Source organism: Ipomoea nil, unplaced genomic scaffold (genome assembly GCF_001879475.1).
Source record: "Ipomoea nil cultivar Tokyo-kokei standard unplaced genomic scaffold, Asagao_1.1 scaffold2826, whole genome shotgun sequence".
Taxonomy (NCBI): Eukaryota; Viridiplantae; Streptophyta; class Magnoliopsida; order Solanales; family Convolvulaceae; genus Ipomoea; species Ipomoea nil.
The window spans coordinates 5,883,562-5,903,645 of NW_017619254.1; the positions used below are offsets into that span (position 1 = coordinate 5,883,562).

The 20,084-nt window shown below is 33.3% G+C and overlaps 1 protein-coding gene and 2 long non-coding RNA genes across 3 annotated transcripts; all 3 read left to right on the plus strand.

Moving 5' to 3' along the window:
- The first annotated feature begins 1,364 nt into the window (after positions 1–1,364).
- On the plus strand, positions 1,365–4,234 carry LOC109158621 (premnaspirodiene oxygenase-like). Its single transcript, XM_019306508.1, has 4 exons — positions 1,365–1,584; positions 1,780–2,162; positions 2,931–3,259; positions 3,608–4,234. Exons 1-4 carry the CDS (start codon positions 1,388–1,390, stop codon positions 4,217–4,219), a joined length of 1,521 nt encoding a protein of 506 aa, XP_019162053.1. The 5' UTR covers positions 1,365–1,387; the 3' UTR covers positions 4,220–4,234.
- A 12,095-nt stretch (positions 4,235–16,329) lies between these two features.
- Positions 16,330–17,524, plus strand: LOC109158624. The gene is made up of 3 exons (XR_002050420.1): positions 16,330–16,354; positions 17,228–17,327; positions 17,414–17,524. It is a non-coding gene; the product is annotated as an uncharacterized LOC109158624 (long non-coding RNA).
- Positions 17,525–19,253: 1,729 nt separating this feature from the next.
- On the plus strand, positions 19,254–19,546 carry LOC109158623. The gene is made up of 2 exons (XR_002050419.1): positions 19,254–19,409; positions 19,488–19,546. It is a non-coding gene; the product is annotated as an uncharacterized LOC109158623 (long non-coding RNA).
- The last annotated feature ends 538 nt before the right edge of the window (positions 19,547–20,084 follow it).

Sequence of the window (20,084 nt, forward strand, 5' to 3'; positions counted from 1 at the left end):
AAGAAGACAAGATTTACGTGGTTCGGCAATGTGCCTACATCCACGGGAGTGAAACAATACTCTTATTCATAATGATGGTGATTGTGGTGACACAACCCATTAGGGATACAACCAATATATTAATAGGCATCTAATCCCTATACAATGGGTCTACCCGTTTCACTCCTACTCCTAGTATAAGACAAACTCATATTCCTAATCCATATATGAAACAAACTCAGCACTATTAATATATTCATAAATACTTTTTAATTTAATTAGATTAACTCTAAGTATTTTATATTAATTTAAATACGATAATACATAGTTGAAAATTTTAAAATATATATATTAACTAAAATACTTCATAAAAATGAAATTTTCTTTTAAAATATTAACTAGATAGTTCAAATTCTTTGACTTTTAATTGCAACCAAAGTAGTCCTTTGACTATAGTGAAGACCCTAAATTAACAGTTTTACTCCTCATTTTAACATCCACTTAACACCAAAACTAACGGAGGACTATTTTGACTTAAAATTCAATAGTCGGAGGATCACTTTGGGTGCAATTAAAAGTTCAGAAATCAATAGTTGGATGACATTTTGGGAATTAGCTCGACTTATATATAATCATTGAGTTTGAAATTTGTTATTAATTAAAAAGAGTAAATACCAGCAGAGGTCCTCCGACTTTGGTGGCACTGCCACTTTTAGTCCTCAATTTTTAAATCAACCACTTTTAGTCCTCTTACTTTTTGTTTCTAGCCATCTATGATCCTTCTGATATACTTGGTCGTCTAATGTCGTTTCCTCAAGGGTAATTCGGTCCTTTCATAATTAATTTATTAATTATTATATTTAGTTTCCTCATCAGAATAGTCAAACAATAGTTTCTCCATGAACGTGTACAAAACCAGCTCGTGAATCCATATATGCATTCACAATTCGTCGCCGCTTTCATTGGGGAAACCATTGTTTGACTATTCTGATGAGAAAATTAAACATAATAATTAATAAATTAATTATGAAAGGACCAAATTACCTTTGAGAAAACGGCATTAGACGGCCAAATTTAACAGAAGGACTATAGATGGCTAGAAACAAAAAGTAAGAGGACTAAAAGTGGTTGATTTAAAAGTTGAGGACTACAAGTGGCAGTGCCACTAAAGTTGGAGGACCTCTGCTGGTATTTACTCAATTAAAAACTTAATCATCTAATAAGAGATGTAAGCGGATGAGTCATGAGTAGCATTATATTACTCTATTTAGAAAAATATAATATTACTCTATTTAGAAAAGTAGTATACGAAATATTGTATATAAGGGCGGCCATGGGTTTTAATAAAGGAGGCATAAGATCAGACAGATATATCATATATCTAGCTAAATTGCTTGCTCTTTAACTAATGGAGGCCGCAATAATCAACTTCGTTTCTTTCACCCTTTTTCTTTGTTTCTTCTTCATTTTAGTCCATAAACGGTGGAAGAAGAAGGCAAATCCCCTGCCGCCAGGCCCGTGGAAGCTGCCGATCGTCGGGAACTTGTTCCACTTGGCCGGCTCATCACTGCCCGCCCACCGCCTCCTTAGCGATTTAGCGAAAAGGCACTGTTAAAGATTAATTGTATTATTCCTTTTATATTTGCTGTATTATTTAGTGTTGTTGCAGTAACTCTCCTTTAGAATAGTTCCTTTTAATTCGATTTCCACCTTTTTTCTCTTTTGTTGTAACTTTATCACTGGACTATAAATAGACAGTACTTGCTGTGATTAATATATATGACTCTCTCACCTTTACAGGCACGGCAGCGCGTCGGGCCTCATGCACCTCCAAATCGGAGAAGTGTCAGCGGTGGTGGTGTCGTCGAGTGAGATGGCGAAAGAGTTCCTCAGAACTCACGACCTGGTTTTCGCGAGCCGGCCGGAAATCTTGAGCAGCAAAATAATCCTCTACAATTGCTCCGACATTGTGATGTCCCCGTACGGTGATCACTGGAGACAAATGCGCAAAATATGTGTGATGGAGCTCCTAAACCCCAAACTTATCCGCTCCTTCAGCTCCATCAGAAGCGATGAGATCCATCGGCTGTTGACTCACGTCCGGTCATCTCTGGGGAGTCCGGTCAATCTGTCTGAGAGAATCTCCTTGTTTACCAGCTCCCTTATATGCAGATCGGCAATGGGTAATTAAGATTATTTATTATTAACTGCCAATTTCTTTCTAATATAATATACTCCATTGTCTCATTTTATCTGTTTGTTGTTTGTTTACTATTTATTTATGGCATCAAATCAACTTTTTTCAATTGTTTATTTTTTAATAATTTGTAATTATTTTTAAATTTAATTTTTTGTGCTTAATAGTATTTTTTTTTAAATATAGTTTCTAAATATATAAATTTTATATATTAATACTACACTTTATATTATGAAAAATTGAATTAAAAATAACTTCTGTCAAGAACTAGACAAATAAAATTGGATGGAAGGAGTATATATAATCTACGATATTTTATTTTAATCTTATATTTATAAGTGACTGTCCACTTTTAATTTTTTTTTTTGAGAATATATACTTTTGGGATTAGTATTATTGTGACATTAACATTTTTTGTTATTTATCAACAAAATACCCTTAAATACAAGGACATTTCAGTCATTAATTATGAATTTTTTGAAAAAAATAAACATAAAAAAATATAGTGAGTCAACCTACTTTATATTAAAAAAGAAAAATCAAAATATTCTGTATTTAACGATATTTCAACGATTTTGTTGACATAGGACAAAAATGGTCATGTCACAATAATACTAAGACTAAATAAGAATGTTCTGATAAAAAAATAAAATCAAAAGTGAACTGTTACCTATAAATTTATGCACATGCATGTTATTGAGTTTATTGGTACGTTCATTTTGATTTATACTTGTAATATAATATAATATAATAGGTAGGGTATTCAGTGGGAGAGAAGATTTAATTGAGCTAGTGAACGAGATTCAATTCTTGCTAGGAGAATTCGAGTTTACGGATGTGTTTCCCTCATTGAAGTTTCTTCAAGGATTCTGCGGCAACAGGAATAAGATCGTAAAAGTTCATCGTAAAACAAATGCAATTATCGAGAACATCATAAAACAACACGAAAAGAACTTAGAAAGTGGCAACAAGGGAAGTGGTGAGTTGGGTGGTGACGATTTAATTGACGTCCTCATCAAACTTGAGAAAAACGGTGGCCTTCAACTGCCTATCACCCACGACATCATCAAAGGCATCATCATCGTATGTATATATTATATATAGTAGTTTAATTACCACATACTAATAATAATATATATTATGACCTGTTTGATAACATAAGTTACTCATCAATTAATTTTGACTTATTATTTGACTATTATTAATTCGTTGTTTGACTTGGTTAAACTATCAATATTAGTGTTTGATTAATTAACTTGTTGTAATAGTCTATTATTCCAAAATGTTAAAATTCAAAAAGCTACTTTTTCGATTAGCATTTTAAAAAAGTCATTTTGCATGTAATCAGCAACTAAGCTGATTTGCATGCTAAAAGTCAAACTCTGATCCAATTGATAACAACTATTTACCAAACACTTCCTATGTGTGCAGGATATATTTGCAGGAGGAACAGAGACATCTGCAACGACGGTAGTGTGGGCAATGTCGGAAATGATGAAAAATCCTAGGGTGCTTGCCAAAGCGCAAGCCGAGGTGAGAGAAGCCTTTAGAGGGAAAGAGAAGTTGGAGGAGGATGACATTGAACAATTAGAATACCTAAAGTTGGTGGTCAAAGAAACATTTAGGTGTCATCCTCCGGCTCCCTTGTTAGTTCCCAGAGAATGCAGAGAAGAAACTGTGGTCTGCGGATACACCATCCCAAAGAGGGCTAGAGTGTTGATTAATGTGTGGGCGATTGGCCGGGACCCTCAATACTGGGAAAACCCTGATAACTTTACACCCGAGAGATTTGACAACAGCTCAATTGATTTCATGGGAAATCACTTCCAATTTTTACCTTTTGGTGGTGGAAGGAGAATATGTCCCGGACTTGTATTTGGTTTGGCCAACACTTTGTCTCCTTTAGCACACTTGCTCTACAACTTTGATTGGAAGCTGCCTGCTGGAGTTACAGGTGAAACATTGGACATGACAGAGAGGCATGGATTGGCTGTAGCAAGAAACAATGACCTTTTCTTGATTCCTACTACTCCTGTATGTTAATTCATACACTAATATATTATAATATACCTTGCTAGCTACTTTAGTCCTGTTTAATTTACATACACCATCAATAATAATACTGTACTATTTTCCGCACGCAATAATAAAATAAAATAAAATTGTATTCTTATTTGCAGTAGCTAAGCTAGTTTGTTAGTCTATTATAATATATTATATTCTTAATTGGCAAGTGGCAGAATGGAGGTGTTACATGAATTAATACAATAAATAATTCTGCCCATTTATCCGTAATATATTTCAGAAATGGTTTGCTACATAATAATAATAATAATAATAATAATAATAATAATAATAATAATAATAATAATAATAATAATAATAAAAATAAAAAAATTACAGAAATGGCTGGAATATAATATTATTAATACACTACTAGAAATTCTAAAATTTCCGACCACCTGAAAATGATCTTAAATTAAGTTGATACTAAAAAATCCAAAAAGTGGACGGAAATAGCAACAAAGGTTTTTCCGGATACCAAAAGTGGTCGGAACAAGACTTTCAACTTAATTTATGATCACTTTCAGGTGGTCGGAAATTTCAGAATTTTCAGTAGTGATAATGGGAAGAAGAATGAGCTGAGCTTTCTTGATTACATTGTTACCAGTAGAGTAGGTGTTGTTGAACTTACTCCTTATGTCGTCTTGTTAACCTGTCAAGTGTCAACGACCGTCGTTGGGTAGTCAAGTATAGCCACTCTAGACCAATTAATTATATTGGTAGAATCCTATTAATTAGTCTTCTGGTATTTTGTGGTGTTTTTTGTCCATAAAATTAATGTGGAATTTCATCTCCCTCCAGGGTAGTGAAGAAGTAAATTGGTATATATATATATATATATATATATATATATATATATATATATATATATATATATATAGGGTCAGGTTCCTGTGAGGTTAGGTCTTCCCGTGCGGTCAGTGCGGCATACACCATTAGGTATGCATAAATGCACTACACAGTGTTCGTAAATACACCATTATGTGGTGTATTTTTTTTTTTTTTGTGTGGTGTATTTTTTAGCATTTTATTCTGGTGTATTTTCGAACATTGTATGATGCATTTATACATACCTAATGGTGTATGCCGCACTGACCGCACGGGAAGACCTAACCTCACAGGAACCAAAATCTATATATATATATATATATATATATATAGGGAAGGGATCAGGTGCATTTGTGGCTTCCCGTGCGGTTGTGCAGTGGATTAATGTGCGTGAGGTTTATACTTAATGTGCGTGAGTGTTGTGCTTAATGTGCCTGAGATTTGTACTTAATGTGCGTAATGTTAATATGCGTGAGTTTTGTACTTAATGTGCCTGAGTATTGTGCTTAATATGCGTGAGATTTGTGCTTAATGTGCGTGAGTAGTTCAGAATTACGAGCTCAGAAGGAAGCAGAACAGAAAACTCACACACATTAACGCCCAAGCTTCTTATTACTTCTTCCTTCAATTTGGCCATGGATTTTGGATTATCAGCTACCTTCAGTGCATTGAATGTTTATATAGATGACGCACGCACAGCAAAATTTACACACCAGCTAAGTGTGGATTTCTGTTGTATTATTCCCATAATTCTTAACCACCATAGCCGGTCCCGCATCATCATCATCAGGGAAGGGGCAATGGCTACTGGAGATGGGGAAGAAGCTGACATCCATATTTTCTGCTGCATTTTACACATCCACGCACATTAAGTACGAATCTCAGGCACATTAAGCACAAATCTCACGCACATTAATCAACCGCAGAACTGCACAGGAAGCATTCAAACGCACGGGAACCTTTCAAAATATATATATATATATATATATATATATATATATATATATATATATATATAAAAGTGAAATACAGTCATTTTCACTAAAAACAAAGTCGTTTTGGACTCGCGACCACAATGCATTGTGAACACGAGTCCACAGCATAATTTGCCGTATCTGATCTCTTCTACTTCTACTTGGGCTGGCTTGGACTAGGGCAATCCGCCTTCTACAAGCTTTGCTACTCCTTCAAGAAAGATAGACAATTCCTACGCCACTTTTACTCCAAATAATAATATTAGGGAATTGATTTTTTTTTCTTGTCTCAAATAAATTTATTTGTTCCACCTAAATTTAAAATATCTTGAACCAAGTAACTCTAGAAATTTTCCTAAACACTAAATACAATAAAATTGGCGATTCTAATATTTTTCAATTCAAATTACATTTTTATCTCATCAAAATCTTATACAAATATTTCTAAAAATAATATAAATAGAATATCAAAATAAACATAATCATTAAAATACGCAATTTATCAAAGATTTAGAATATTAAAATAAACTGATTACAAATTCTAAATGTAAACATTAGCTTAAAAATTAAATTAAATTTAGGAATTGAAAGAAAATAAAAAAAAAATATAAAGTTAGTACAAAATATTGGAGCACAAGGAAGACGAGCAAGAAGAAGAAACTGAAGTTGTTAACAAGTGTAGTTAGTTGAGGGGTACTTAGGTCCTTTCATCTTCTTGAGTTAGTTATAACGTATATAACATTTCCTTCTTCTTCCTTGTAACGTTGAGAGACTTCATTATGCAATTGATGTGAGCCTAGTTGTGCATATTTCTAGTATTGATTTAATTACATTTGGTAGGCTTAAGTTCATAATTTTGGTATTTTAATTGCATAATCCCTTGTTTTATTGTTTAGTTATGGTTCACACTTGCTTTGAATGTTACGGTGTTTGTTAGTGTTTTTGAACCATTGTAGGTCAATTCAATGAGCAAGGGAAGTTCTAGGACAAATTTAGAGTCAAAGTGGACCAAAAGATGCATACCCAGCAGGTTCGACGCGTCCAAAATTTACAGAAACAATTTTGGTTCACGCACAGGAAACTCGACGCGTCGAGAAATTTCTTAACGCGTAAAAAAGGCAACTGTCGCTGGGGAGAAAATGACGCCTAAACTCGACGCGTCGAAAAGGCATTTGTCGCTGGGGAGAAAACGACGCCTAAACTCGACACGTCGACTTTATTTCTCGACGCGTCGAGCGGCGCGACATGCAATAGTCTTCCACATTATTGAGGCGCGGTTTTCAAGGTCATTATTTAATTAAAAGGGGAGATGATTCCCAAGCTAAAAGATTTCCAAAATAAATAGGAAATTACAATTTCGGTCCGAGACGCAATTTCAGTCCAATTTCGCACAGAATTCTATTTCAACCGGGATTGAATCTAGGCCTCTAGCTATAAAATCCCACATTCTCTAGCCCTAATATTCATTCAGTGATCCTTGGAGACAAGAAAGAGAGAAATCAAGAGCCGCAAGTTGTCTTGGGAATCAAGAAGAAGACCAGGGAGATTTGAGAAAATTTCCTAGTTCATTCTTGTACTCTTTTGATGATTTGTAATTCTTTAAATTTATTTGCTATGTATAATTTAGTCATGCTTGACTAAATTCTTTAGATATTCTTGGGTAAAAGTGTTTATGAACCTATGTGCCTAAGCTCTCAGATTCTTTAATATATTATTATTTGGGTTTAATACTTGTGTTGCAATTGTACTGTGATAATATTGTTTGATGCTTGAAATTAGTGGCTATAGTTACTTGTTTCGTTTGCTTTGTTTGTGTCACAACGAGAGTTGGACATAACTTAGGGCACACACAATTGCACCTAACTATTGCACCTTGAGAAAGGGTAATTTTGTTAGGGAGTTTAATTAATGATTATTGCACATCGAGAGATGGTAGTAGTTAGGAATTTATGATGCTTGTTCTTGTTTTATTGGGTGTTTAGGCCACAAGAGTAAATTCACCAGTGTTAGTGACTACGAGAGTAGCTCTATACCACTGTGCATCCTCATGCTCATATGAACCCAGAATTAATATAACATTAGGCTAGGCACTGGGGATTAAACACTTGAATCCCAAGGATCTCAGTCTCTCTCTATTGTTTTCATTACCTTGAATCATTGCTTTATTTTATTTATTTATTTTATGCAACCATCCAAGTCAATCGTTAGGATTAGCTTTATAGAATAAATTAGTAGCTAGTGCTTAATACAACCACTTCCCTGTATTATTTGTTTGCAAATATACTCCGGGTATTATTTGTTTGCAAATATACTACAATCGGCAATACACACAGTTAGCCTATTTTTCATTCCACCGTCCATGTAGCCATGTCTATCGTGGTACCAGAGCCACGGCACACCTCCTACGTCGTCGCCATCTCCGGCGTTGGAGACACCAACAAAGCAACGCACACCACAACGTCGATCATTCGATCTCCAGTCGCACTGCTCTAGAGGGGATCCCGCAGAGGAATCTATCTACTCAGCCGCAGAGGAACTACAATACAGAGGAATTGGAGAATCCTCTCTTCATCAATGCGAATGACAATCAATGCGCGATCCTTGTGAGTTCGTCGTTAACAGGGAATTCAAACTACAGTACTTGGTCTATATCCATGCGGATCGCCTTGGAAGTGAAAAACAAGTGGACCTTGATCGATGGAAGCACCACGCCGCCGAACAGTGATCAATTGTAGTATGCAGCGTGGAGGCGCTGTAACTTGATGATATGTTCTTAGATCTTCAAGTCTGTGCATCAATCTATCGCACAGAGCGTAATGCACTTTGATAATGCTAGAGATATATGGGAAGATCTTAGAAGAAGATTCTCGTAGCAAGATGCTCAACGCATTTCGATCCTACAAAGTGAAATCTACAGTTTAAAGCAAGGAGCACTGCTGGGAATCATCGTATTTCCGATCACTTTTTCGACCACCACAAAAAGTGGTCGGAAATATCATGTTTTCGCATTTTTCGGGCGAGTGGGTAAGGGGGTCGGAATTTCCAAGCACTATTAGTAGGTGGTCGGAAATTCCGACCACATACTAATAGTGGTCAGAAACTGTCGGCGGTATGAATTTTAATATACCTTTTCCGACCACAATTAATGGTGGTCGGAAATACCTTTATATATATATGCTTCCATTGCGTATTTCCAGACCTATTTTCTCTATTTTTTACCCCTTTTTACTGCTTTTTTTCTTATTTGCAGGTTTTCTTTCAATAATTCATGCATAATAGCGCTAAAATCAAGTTATACTACATCATATCAAGTTAAGGTATGTGTTTACATTCTTAAATCTGCTATTTATTAAGACTTTTTTTTAGATCTAGTTTGATTTTTTAAAAATATTTTTGTGAATACTTATTTAGATTTATTTATTTTAATATGATCGAAGAATGTATAGTGTGCATATATGTATATGTGTATTTATGTGAATATGTTTATAATTATTTGTATATTTGTACTTTTTTAAAATTACATTTTATATGTGTGTTAGTATGAATTTTTTTTAGATCTAGTTTGATTTTTTAAATATACTTTTGTGAATACTTATTTAGATTATTTATTTTAATATGATTGAAGAATGTATAGTGTGCATATATGTATATGTGAGTATGTTTATAATTATTTATATATTTGTACTTTTTACAAATTACATTTTATATGTGTCTAATTATTAGTATGAGTGTATATGATTATTTAAAATATTAATATTATTTTTAATATATTTATATATGTGTTTGCACTGTATATATGTTTTTACAGTTATTTTACATGGCTAATATACCTGAACATCGGAAATGGATGTAAAATCGATTGTTACCCAGAAAAAGGGGTACACAGATGAGTTCTTATTGGGTGTTGAGGAATTTGTAAATTATGCAAGCACACTTCCTGTATACAAGGCTTCAATGAAGATTAGGTGCCCATGTAGTAAGTGTAAGAATAGAGTACACTTGTCTGCAGATGATGTTCGTGTTCATTTGTATAGGAAGGGTTTTGAATCAAGTAATTGGATTTGGACATGTCACGGTGAGCTTCCACCTTCAATACAACCACACATGAATGAGGGCCCTAGTGAAAATAACCAGTATGAATAAATGGTTTTGTCCATCATTTTTTCCATTAAATGTCGGAAATGACCAAGATGAAGAACCACATAGTAGTGCAAGAAACTTCTATGATTTGTTAGATGCTGCGAGACAACCTTTATCAATGAATGTTAATGAAGAAACAGAGCTGATGCATATACATTGAAGAGGATGAATATCAAGACAACTTTTAATATACCGCAGCTAGCAATGGATCAGATATTTTAGTATATTAACCATTTGATGGGTCCCGATAATCAAGTACCTACCAGGTATTATGATGCAAAAAAAGTTACTTACAAAGCTTGGTCTTGGACATGAGAAGATTGATTATTGTGTAAACAGTTGTATCTTGTACTATAAGTCTGAAATAAATGACAAGCACTGTAAGTTTTGTGGTGAGACAAGATTTAAACCTTGCTCATCTGGATCTACTCGTGCAAAAGAGGTGCCTCGCAAAAGAATGCATTACCTTCCTCTCATTCCTCGATTGCAACGTCTGTATGCATCACATAGCTCTGCTTCACACATGCGATGGCATTATGAAAATCGTCGCGAACCTAGTAGAAATGGGACTTATGTTCCCCTGATTTCTCAGCAGATCCTCGAAATGGGGCTTATGTTCTGATGGTTGTTCTCCTTTTGGTTTCAATGCAAAGCCGTACTCTTGTTGGCCACCTTCAATGTGTATGACTACACCATACACATTATTAATTGAAGCATGTGCTCCATCTCAACTAATGATTATATTATCAACACGCCCCCTCACGTGTGCGGTGGGTTCCAAGCAACAGGTGGACCATAGTCGCTTATTGGGTGACGTAGAGTTTTGAACCCATGACCTTTGGTCTAGCTCTGTGTAACACCCCCATTTTTCATAACCAAAATTTTCCTTAATTCTTTTATCTTAATTTACAATTTTACAAAAATCATAGCGGAAGCATTAACTAACAAAAAAAAAATGGGTGTTACCGTCACGCTCAGGTATTTCCCTATTCCCAAACGCTAAGGCTAAGATTTACAACATCAAATAAACTCAACCCAAATCCAACTTCTATAATACAAGAAAGGATAATACTATACAACCATAAAACTTCTCAAATAATAAATCTCCAATATGTCTATTCTTAATTCCTTCTCAACTTGAATTCATCTTGAATCCCTTTATCCATGTTCACCTGTAAAAATAATTTGCAACAAAATAGGGTGTAGACAAAAATTAGCATAAGCTAAGTAAGTTTCATTTCACCCCGTAAAATATAGGCTTGGATTTTATATTTTCAAAAATAATATATACTTCTACAAAATACATGTCGAGTCATACTTTTCCTTGTATAGAGAATTAATATTTATAAATGGATAATTAACAAACCTCATCGAAATCCACTTAGAATCTGGACTAAAACCTATGTGCACACCCCCAGGGGATTCTAAGCCACTGGGTAGTATATGATCCAAGTAGTAACGTTTTCTTACCTACTACCACTCAAACAGTTTGGAAACTGGATCATAACCTAAGTGATACACCCTCATGGGATTCCAAGCCCAATGAGTGGTAATTAGTCCTAGTGAACAGTACTCACATTTACTGAACACCACACTGTACATTATTTTCTCAAAGTTTCACTATTTCTCCACAAATAAATACTTTTCTCCAAAAATAAATTCTTCATTTTTACAAGATATACTTTTCTCCAACATATACAATTTTTCTATAATACATTTTTCTCAAAATATACAATTTCCTTCAAAATACATTTTCTCCACATGATTTGTCCAAAATCATTTTTACTCAACAATATAAAGGTAATACAAATTTCACAACGTGTATATACACCAAAATTTTCCAAGCCAATGATTTACACACACAGAGCTCGACACGTCGAAGCCCATTCTCGATATTTCGAAAATTACCATACACAACAATTAAATTTATCGATAAATTTACTTGTGTTCACGTTAATAGCATATATCACACAAAATATCGATACATACAGTACTTTGGGGAAAATGATAGTTTTGATGAACATGACATCTTACCTCAGAAGTCCAAAACTTTATCAACAATTGATAGCATCTTAGTCACCATAAAAGAGAACCTGCTAATCAAACAATTCTAATATAATTTATTTTTGTTATTATATCCGTAGGACTGAATAATTCCCATCAATATATATTTCATGTTTAAACCACTAATCATAGTCATCATCAACTACTCACATCATTGTCATCCACAACATCATTCATAATAATCCGACTATAATCATTAAGAATTTATACCTCATCAACAACACTATTCTCTGGCATCATCAACCTCCGAATTTCCTCACTTCGCTATCATGTCTACAGAGCCGGAAAGCTTCGCCGGCAATCCTATATACACCGCTGGTCGAGAGAGTGAGAGGAAGAGATGGAGAAAATGGCGAAAGGAAAATGGAGGAAAACTGGCGTGGTGGAGGGCTGCGATAGAGAGAACTTTCGGCAATAGATATAGGGAAGAGATAGAGAAATAAGTGGGTTTGATGGAGAGATAAAGAGAAGAAGTGGTAGAGTACTATACAGAGTATAACGTCTGTATGTATCAATCATTAATCATAATGATTAGAATTGATTAGGAATGATAAGGCAATCATTGGGAGACATAACCTATATATATATATTTAGGTGATTAGGACTAATTATAGGGGTTTTCAAAAAGGGTTAGTTATAGGGAATATACATAGTATTGTATCTACTATCTCTACTATACATATATTATATATATACTAATATATATATACTAATATATATATATATATATATATACTAATATAAGAGCCCAAGAGAGTTAGGCCTATAATGGGTAGAAAAAATGGCGGTCACAGATTTTAATCAAATGAATGGTTCAGATTGATTAAAAGATTGATCAGATTTAAATTTTACACTAAAATTTCCTAAAATACCCACACACCGTTACTAATTCCGTTAAAATTTTAAGAATTGTCGTTAGTTCACCGTTAACTTACTCATTGATTTCAATAAAAAAAAAGGTCTTAGGTTCGAACCTCATCCCAATCAAAGTTGGCATAATTAGTACTCTATTTTACTCTTATTAAATTATATAAATAATAATTTAGTAGTTATAACAAAAAATAATACATATGCTTTTCTTTAATTTAGAATTATGTGTTCACAATGTCTTTATTCAAAAAAAAAAAAAAATATTCATTATCAATAAATTAAATAAGATAAATAATTTTATTAGTTATATTGTCTTTATTTTTCTTCAATATAAAAATTCTTTATATTCAAATTTATTAATTGATTATATTCGCTACATTGTCCTTACAATGTCTTTATTCAGTGAAAAACAAATTATTAATTATCAATAAATTAATTAAAAGAAATATTTTCATTAGTTATATTGTCTTTATTTTTCTCAAATGTAAAAATTTTTACATTCAAATTCATCAATTGATTATATTCACTACATTATCTATTATCTTTTTTGTGCACTATTTTTCTAATTAAATATCAAAGTTATAACATAAAATAATGCTATATATTTATTTACCAAGTATTTTATTAATACCATGAAAAAATTAAAAAAATATAATTAATAAAGCCAACCATATTAACTACTTTGAGAGATTTTGTGACAACGAGAGTATTCAAATCACACAACAAATTGAAGTGAGAACTACCTCGCAATGTCCTTGTTTGACAATCAGCAGTTAGCGGTTAACGTTAGTGGATTATACAAGCGGAGTTGACCAGCGAATTTATTTAATTATTAACATTGGGTAGAAAAAATGACCGCCAAATTATTAAATCAAATGAATGGTTCATATTGTTCAGGTTTTAATTGTTTTCTTTTAAGATTTTCTAATTTATCCTTAATTATATGATTATCCATTTAACTTTTCCGTTAATTCACCGTTAGTCTAATTCTAATATTAAAGTCTAATATAGAATTATAACTACACCATTAATCTAATTCTAATATTAAAGTCTTAATAGAACTTAACCACAAATCCTAATGTCGGAATCTCCTCAAACAATATTAGTATATATTTCATATTTTATGCCCTAATTTTTATTTGTTTTCCCTTATGTCCCGTATTTGGTTTCAACCATACCTATACAATTATTTTATTGACAATTATAATCAATATTGACTATATTATCTTGAATTTGTAAACTTAGAATTACCTATTTAACTCGCACGAGCTTAGCTCAATGGTTTAGTGGGTAGTATTTGGGAGAAGAGACCAAGGTTTGAACCTCGGCGCGGGCAATGCGGGAATTATGTCCAAAGTGGGCAGATTCCTTGTGCGTACCAGCATTTGGCCCTGTCTGCTAAACCATTGAGTCACTGTGATTTACAACTTCCCACAATGCTCTGTCGGGTCGGAGTGTGGGGGGGGGCCCTTGGGGTTGGGGACTCAACCTTTGGGAGAAGAATTACCTATTTAAATACGCAAATTCAACCTTCAATTATCTATGCATGAACAATTTCAATATAATCTTGCCTCAATATACTTTAAAGTACTTATTTAAAAAAAAAACATTGGGCATTATCCCAATCGCGCAATGCGCGTAAAAAACTAGTATATATATATATATATATATATATATATATATATATATATATATATATATATATATATATATATATATGGTGTAAAACTTTAAGAATGGGAATAGATTAGGATTATGGGAAATATTAGGCGCAATATAATATATAATAATATAGGGCTCATAATAATATGAATTTAAGATGATATTAGGTTAGACTTGGAATTTAAAGAATTAAAATAAAATTGAGTAACAAGGATAGGAGAATTTAATAAAACTAATAGTGCCCAGAAAATATGGGGTATCACACTTTGATACCAAATTGAAGCATGTGCTCCATCTCAACTAAAAGCCTAAGCTAATAGTTAGATTGCACATTAATGGTTATATGCTCAACATTCTTAACCTGTATTATTCCTGGACCGAAAAACCCAAAGGCCAATATTGATGTCTATGTCCAGCCTTTAATTGATGAACTTCAATTGTTATGGAAACATGTGTCTTAACTTATGATGCATCACTTAAACAAAATTTTATGATGCGCGCTGCGTTAATGTGGACCATTATGACTTTCCTGCATACGGTATGTTATCTGGATGGCAGACAGCCGGGAAACTAGCATGTCCTTATTGTCTTTATTATTCTAAATCATTTTATTTGAAGAATGGTCATAAAACATGTTGGTTTGATTGTCACCGTCAATTCCTTCCAATGAATCACTCCTGGAGGAAGAATCGAGATACCTTCGTCAAACAATGAGCTGAGAAATCAAGATCTCAACCAATTTGGACAGGAGATGATTTGTTTAATAGTTTGGAAAATATCCCAAGGATTATTGATGGTCCAATTGATCGCATTGAGGGTTTGGACAAGCACACAATTGGAAAAAAAGAGATCATATTTTGAGATTTGCCTTATTGGAAGGATAATTTGTTACGTCACAATCTTGATGTGATGCATATAGAGAAAAATGTGTTTGATAACATTTTCCACACGGTTATGGATGTCAAAGGCACAGATAAAAATAAAGACACGCCTAATGCACGTCTCAATATGAAGGATGTGTGTAATAGGCCCGAACTTGAGTTGGTGGAAAAGAATGGATGTTATCTTATGCTCAAGGCAAGCTACAGTTTGAATCATACTAATCAATTAGCTGTCTGATTGTTTTAACAATGTGTAAGTTAGAACGGTTTTTCCCTCCAGCACTGTTTGATTGCATGGAACACTTGCCTGTCCATCTTCCCTATGAAGCACGTCTAGGTGGCCTAGTAAAATATCGTTGGATGTACCCATTTGAACGCTTCCTCAATCACTTGAAGTCCAAAATGAAAAATAAGAGATATTTTGAAGGTTCAATTGCTGATGCATATATGCTTGAAGAGGCAACACACTTTGAATCATTTTGTTTTGAAGATGATGTGTAGAGTAGAAGAACAAGGATATGTCAGAACCTAAATGATGGCGGCATTGATCAGAACTTGCCAGTTACTTTGTCAATATTCAATCGACTTGGTCGGTCGATGGGCAAGAGAAAGACAAGATATTTGAGTGTAGAAGAACATTTCGCCGCTCATCAATATGTGTTACTGAATTGTGAGGAGGTTCAACCGATTCTAAGGTATGTGTGCTCCACTTTTTCCCATTTTGATTTCAAATGTATATATATATATATATATATATATATATATATATATATATATATATATATATATATATATATATTGGTTCCTGTGAGGTCAGGTCTTCCCATGCGGTCAGTGCGGCATACACCATTAGGTATGCATAAATGCACCATACAGGGTTCGAAAATACACCAAAATGAAATGTCAAAAAATACACCACACAAACAAAAAATGCACCACACATAAGAGTGTATTTACAAACACTGTGTGGTGCATTTATGTATACCTAATGGTGTATGCCGCACTGACCGCACGGGAAGACCTGTCCTCACAGGAACCTGACCCTATATATATATATCTAGAAACATAATAAGTGTGAATGAAAGTTATACCCCTGATTTATGTCCGTTTTTTTCCGTTAAATTTTTTTGTACATTATGCTATTAAGGTTGTACATTGAAATATTTTGGACAAACATACCCTTACCGTTATAACTTCCGTTATCTTTTCCACTATTGTTACCATGCACATGCATCCACCATATATTTTCTTATCTTCTTCATTAATAATAATATATACACATTAAATATTTGAGTTATATGTTAATTATTACATAAATATAAATATCAATTTTATAAAAATGATTTACATTATTATTATTATTATTATTATTATTATTATTATTATTATTTAGAATAATTTAAATATCTAAAATCTAAATAAATTTAAAATTGTAATATAATGTATTAATATTGGGCACCTATTTTTTGCGCATCGCGCATAAAAAATACTAGTGTATATATATATATATATATATATATATATATATATATATATATATATATATATATCTAATATCAGTATTGTAGGATGTATGAAAATGGTTTACGACGTTACAATCCTGGTTGTACTGATGAAGATGTAGACAATGAAGTTGAAAGAAATTTTGCACATTGGTTTAAAGAATATGTAAGAAGTTAATGCACTTTGTCATTTTTGATTCATTATTATCTATCTTTTTTGTTATATGACATTTTCTTTGTATTTATTATTAGGTATATTGCCCAACGAACAATGTGTGTAACCAATCACTCATTGATTTGGCATCTGGGCCGATAATGGAGGTTGACACATACACTGGGTATGTCGTTAATAGTTTCAAGTTTCAGACGGAAGAATATTGCCGTAGAAAGTCGACTTGTAACTACGGAGTGTCAATCAAGGGAACAGGTTTAACACAATTTGAATCAAATTTTTTTGGCAAATTGCAAGAGGTTGTTGAGGTTGAGTACCCCAATGTTCCAATAAAAAAGGTTGTTCTCTTTAAGTGTGAGTGGTTTGACCCAACACCAAATATTGGGTCAATATTCAATTCTGAATATGGTATCGCTGAAGTGTGATCCTTTTATCATTGCACAAAGCGCATGTCAAGTGTGTTATATTCCATACCCACGAGGTATACGAGAGAAAATGAATTGGTGGGTAGTCTTGAATGTACGCCCAAGAGGAACTATTGACAGTGCCTATATCTCTAGTTACACATATCAACAAGATAACATATCGTTGCCTACATATGGGGGTGATCAAAGAATTCAAGATGGCGCGCAAGAGTTAGTGCACGAACCATTACAAATTAATGAAGTGGAATTACCTCACATCAGAAATCAATGGTCCTCCCAAGGTGTCCAAATTGAAGATTCAGAAGAAGAAGATACTGAAGAAGTTGAAGAAGAGGACAATGATGATTCTGTAGAAGATGATAGTGGAGATATTGGTGATGAAGATGATAATGAGGAATCAGAGAATGATGAGGGTGATATTTAATTTAGAGTTGAAATTTAAATAATTTTAATGTTTATTTTAATTTTAATTAGTGTTTAAGAAAAATTTAATTAATGCTAAAAAAAATAAAGAATTTACCCCAAAACATTAAAAAAAAAAAAAAAAAAAAAAAAAAAGTGGCGCAAATCTGAAAATTTGGTCCCAAAATTTCACTAAGTTCTCTCTCCCTCCACTACTTGAATTTCCCTCTCCATCCACTACTTCACTTCTCCATCCTTCTCTCTCCCACTTCACATATCCTTCACGGCCTACTTCCTCCTTCACGCCTCCGGCACCGGCAGTGGCACAATAATGGCAGTCCCTAATCTCGTATTCTGAAACCCCAGGTACTTTCTAATCCTTTCAACGTTTGAGTAACCCAGTCCCTAATCGAATTTAGGTTTTTTTTTTTAATGGATTCTAAAATATTCTATTTCTTGTTCGAATTTAGGTCCTCATGTTCTTGGTGTTGTTGCTGTTTATCAAGCTTCCATTGGACCATCCCTAAATGACTTGTCATGTGTCCTCACTCCTAGGGAAAACAATGCAGTACGTAGACTCAACAGGATTAACAGGCCCATAGTTCGGAACAATTTGTAAGTCTTATATTGATAACTATAATGTGTTAACATTTATCTCTAACATTTATAATTTGTTATAGATTTGAGCCATGGTGTGCGAATAAAATTATCGATTACGTAACTAAAATATTTCCAGATGCTATAAAATCATACAACGATGCTGCTACACATATGAAGGACGTATGGTTTAATGAATTCAGGGTAACTTATTTTATAACTGCCATTAGTAAATTACTGTATAACTACCATAGGGAACTACTAATATATACATTTAATAATTTATACCTTTACTAATTACTTTATACATTTACTAATTACAATTTGATTTTTTTTTTTAATCTTATCAAAGAAAAAGTATAAGTGGAATCCAGAAGATGAGGCAGTAATTCAGAGTATATTCCACAAAAAGGCTGCTAGAAGATTATCTGACACGTTGGGGTAGGTTCGCATCAATTTGGCAAGAGGCCATGCACCACCAAATTGGATGAATGATCAGGTTTTGGTCCAATACCGCAGCATTTGGAATACGGAGGAGTTTAAGAAGACTGCTGCGAAGAACAAAAGAAATAGAAATTCAGATTGCGGGGGATTGGGACCATCACTGCACACTGCAGGTTCAATCTCTATTTCTGAGCATAGGAGAAGATTAGTAAGTCATTTACTACTATTTAAATACAATTTATAGTTAAACAACAACATTAATATTTGGTTTATTGTTCTTTGATAGAAAGAAAAGCTTGGAGAAGAGTCCTCGCATGCAGTGTTGTTCCAAGCAACTCACAAACGCAAAAAGACAAATGAGTTTGTTTGCAAAAAGGCTGATCATGTAAATGTAAGATACTAAAACTTTTCCTAGAATTAAAAGTGTAGGCCTAGTAAAGAAGTTTTACTTGTTTTAAAAAGTATACTCCATAGTATACTTGTGCCAACATCCAAATATAGTATTAAGAATACCCCCTATCCTGATATTTAGAATGCAGATTATATTAGAGCAGAAACTATACGAACTTGAGAACTAATTAAAAGTATGGTTAGTTTAGACATGTTAGGGGATTAATTACAATGAAAATATATATGAATGACTAGTTATGAAAGTATGGAATCTTGCTGCTAATTATGTGTTCTGTTTTATGTTAAATTATATGAATGTTAATGTGGTTATTTGATTGGTTTGCCATTACATGAAATCAATTTAAACTTAAGCCTATCTGTTATTAGATTGTGTCATCTGCCAATTTTCCGGTCCATAGACCACTGTATCAGGGGCTTACTAAACCAGCTTATACTAGATTGCTTGTCAAAAATCTTGTGATCTACATGTTGA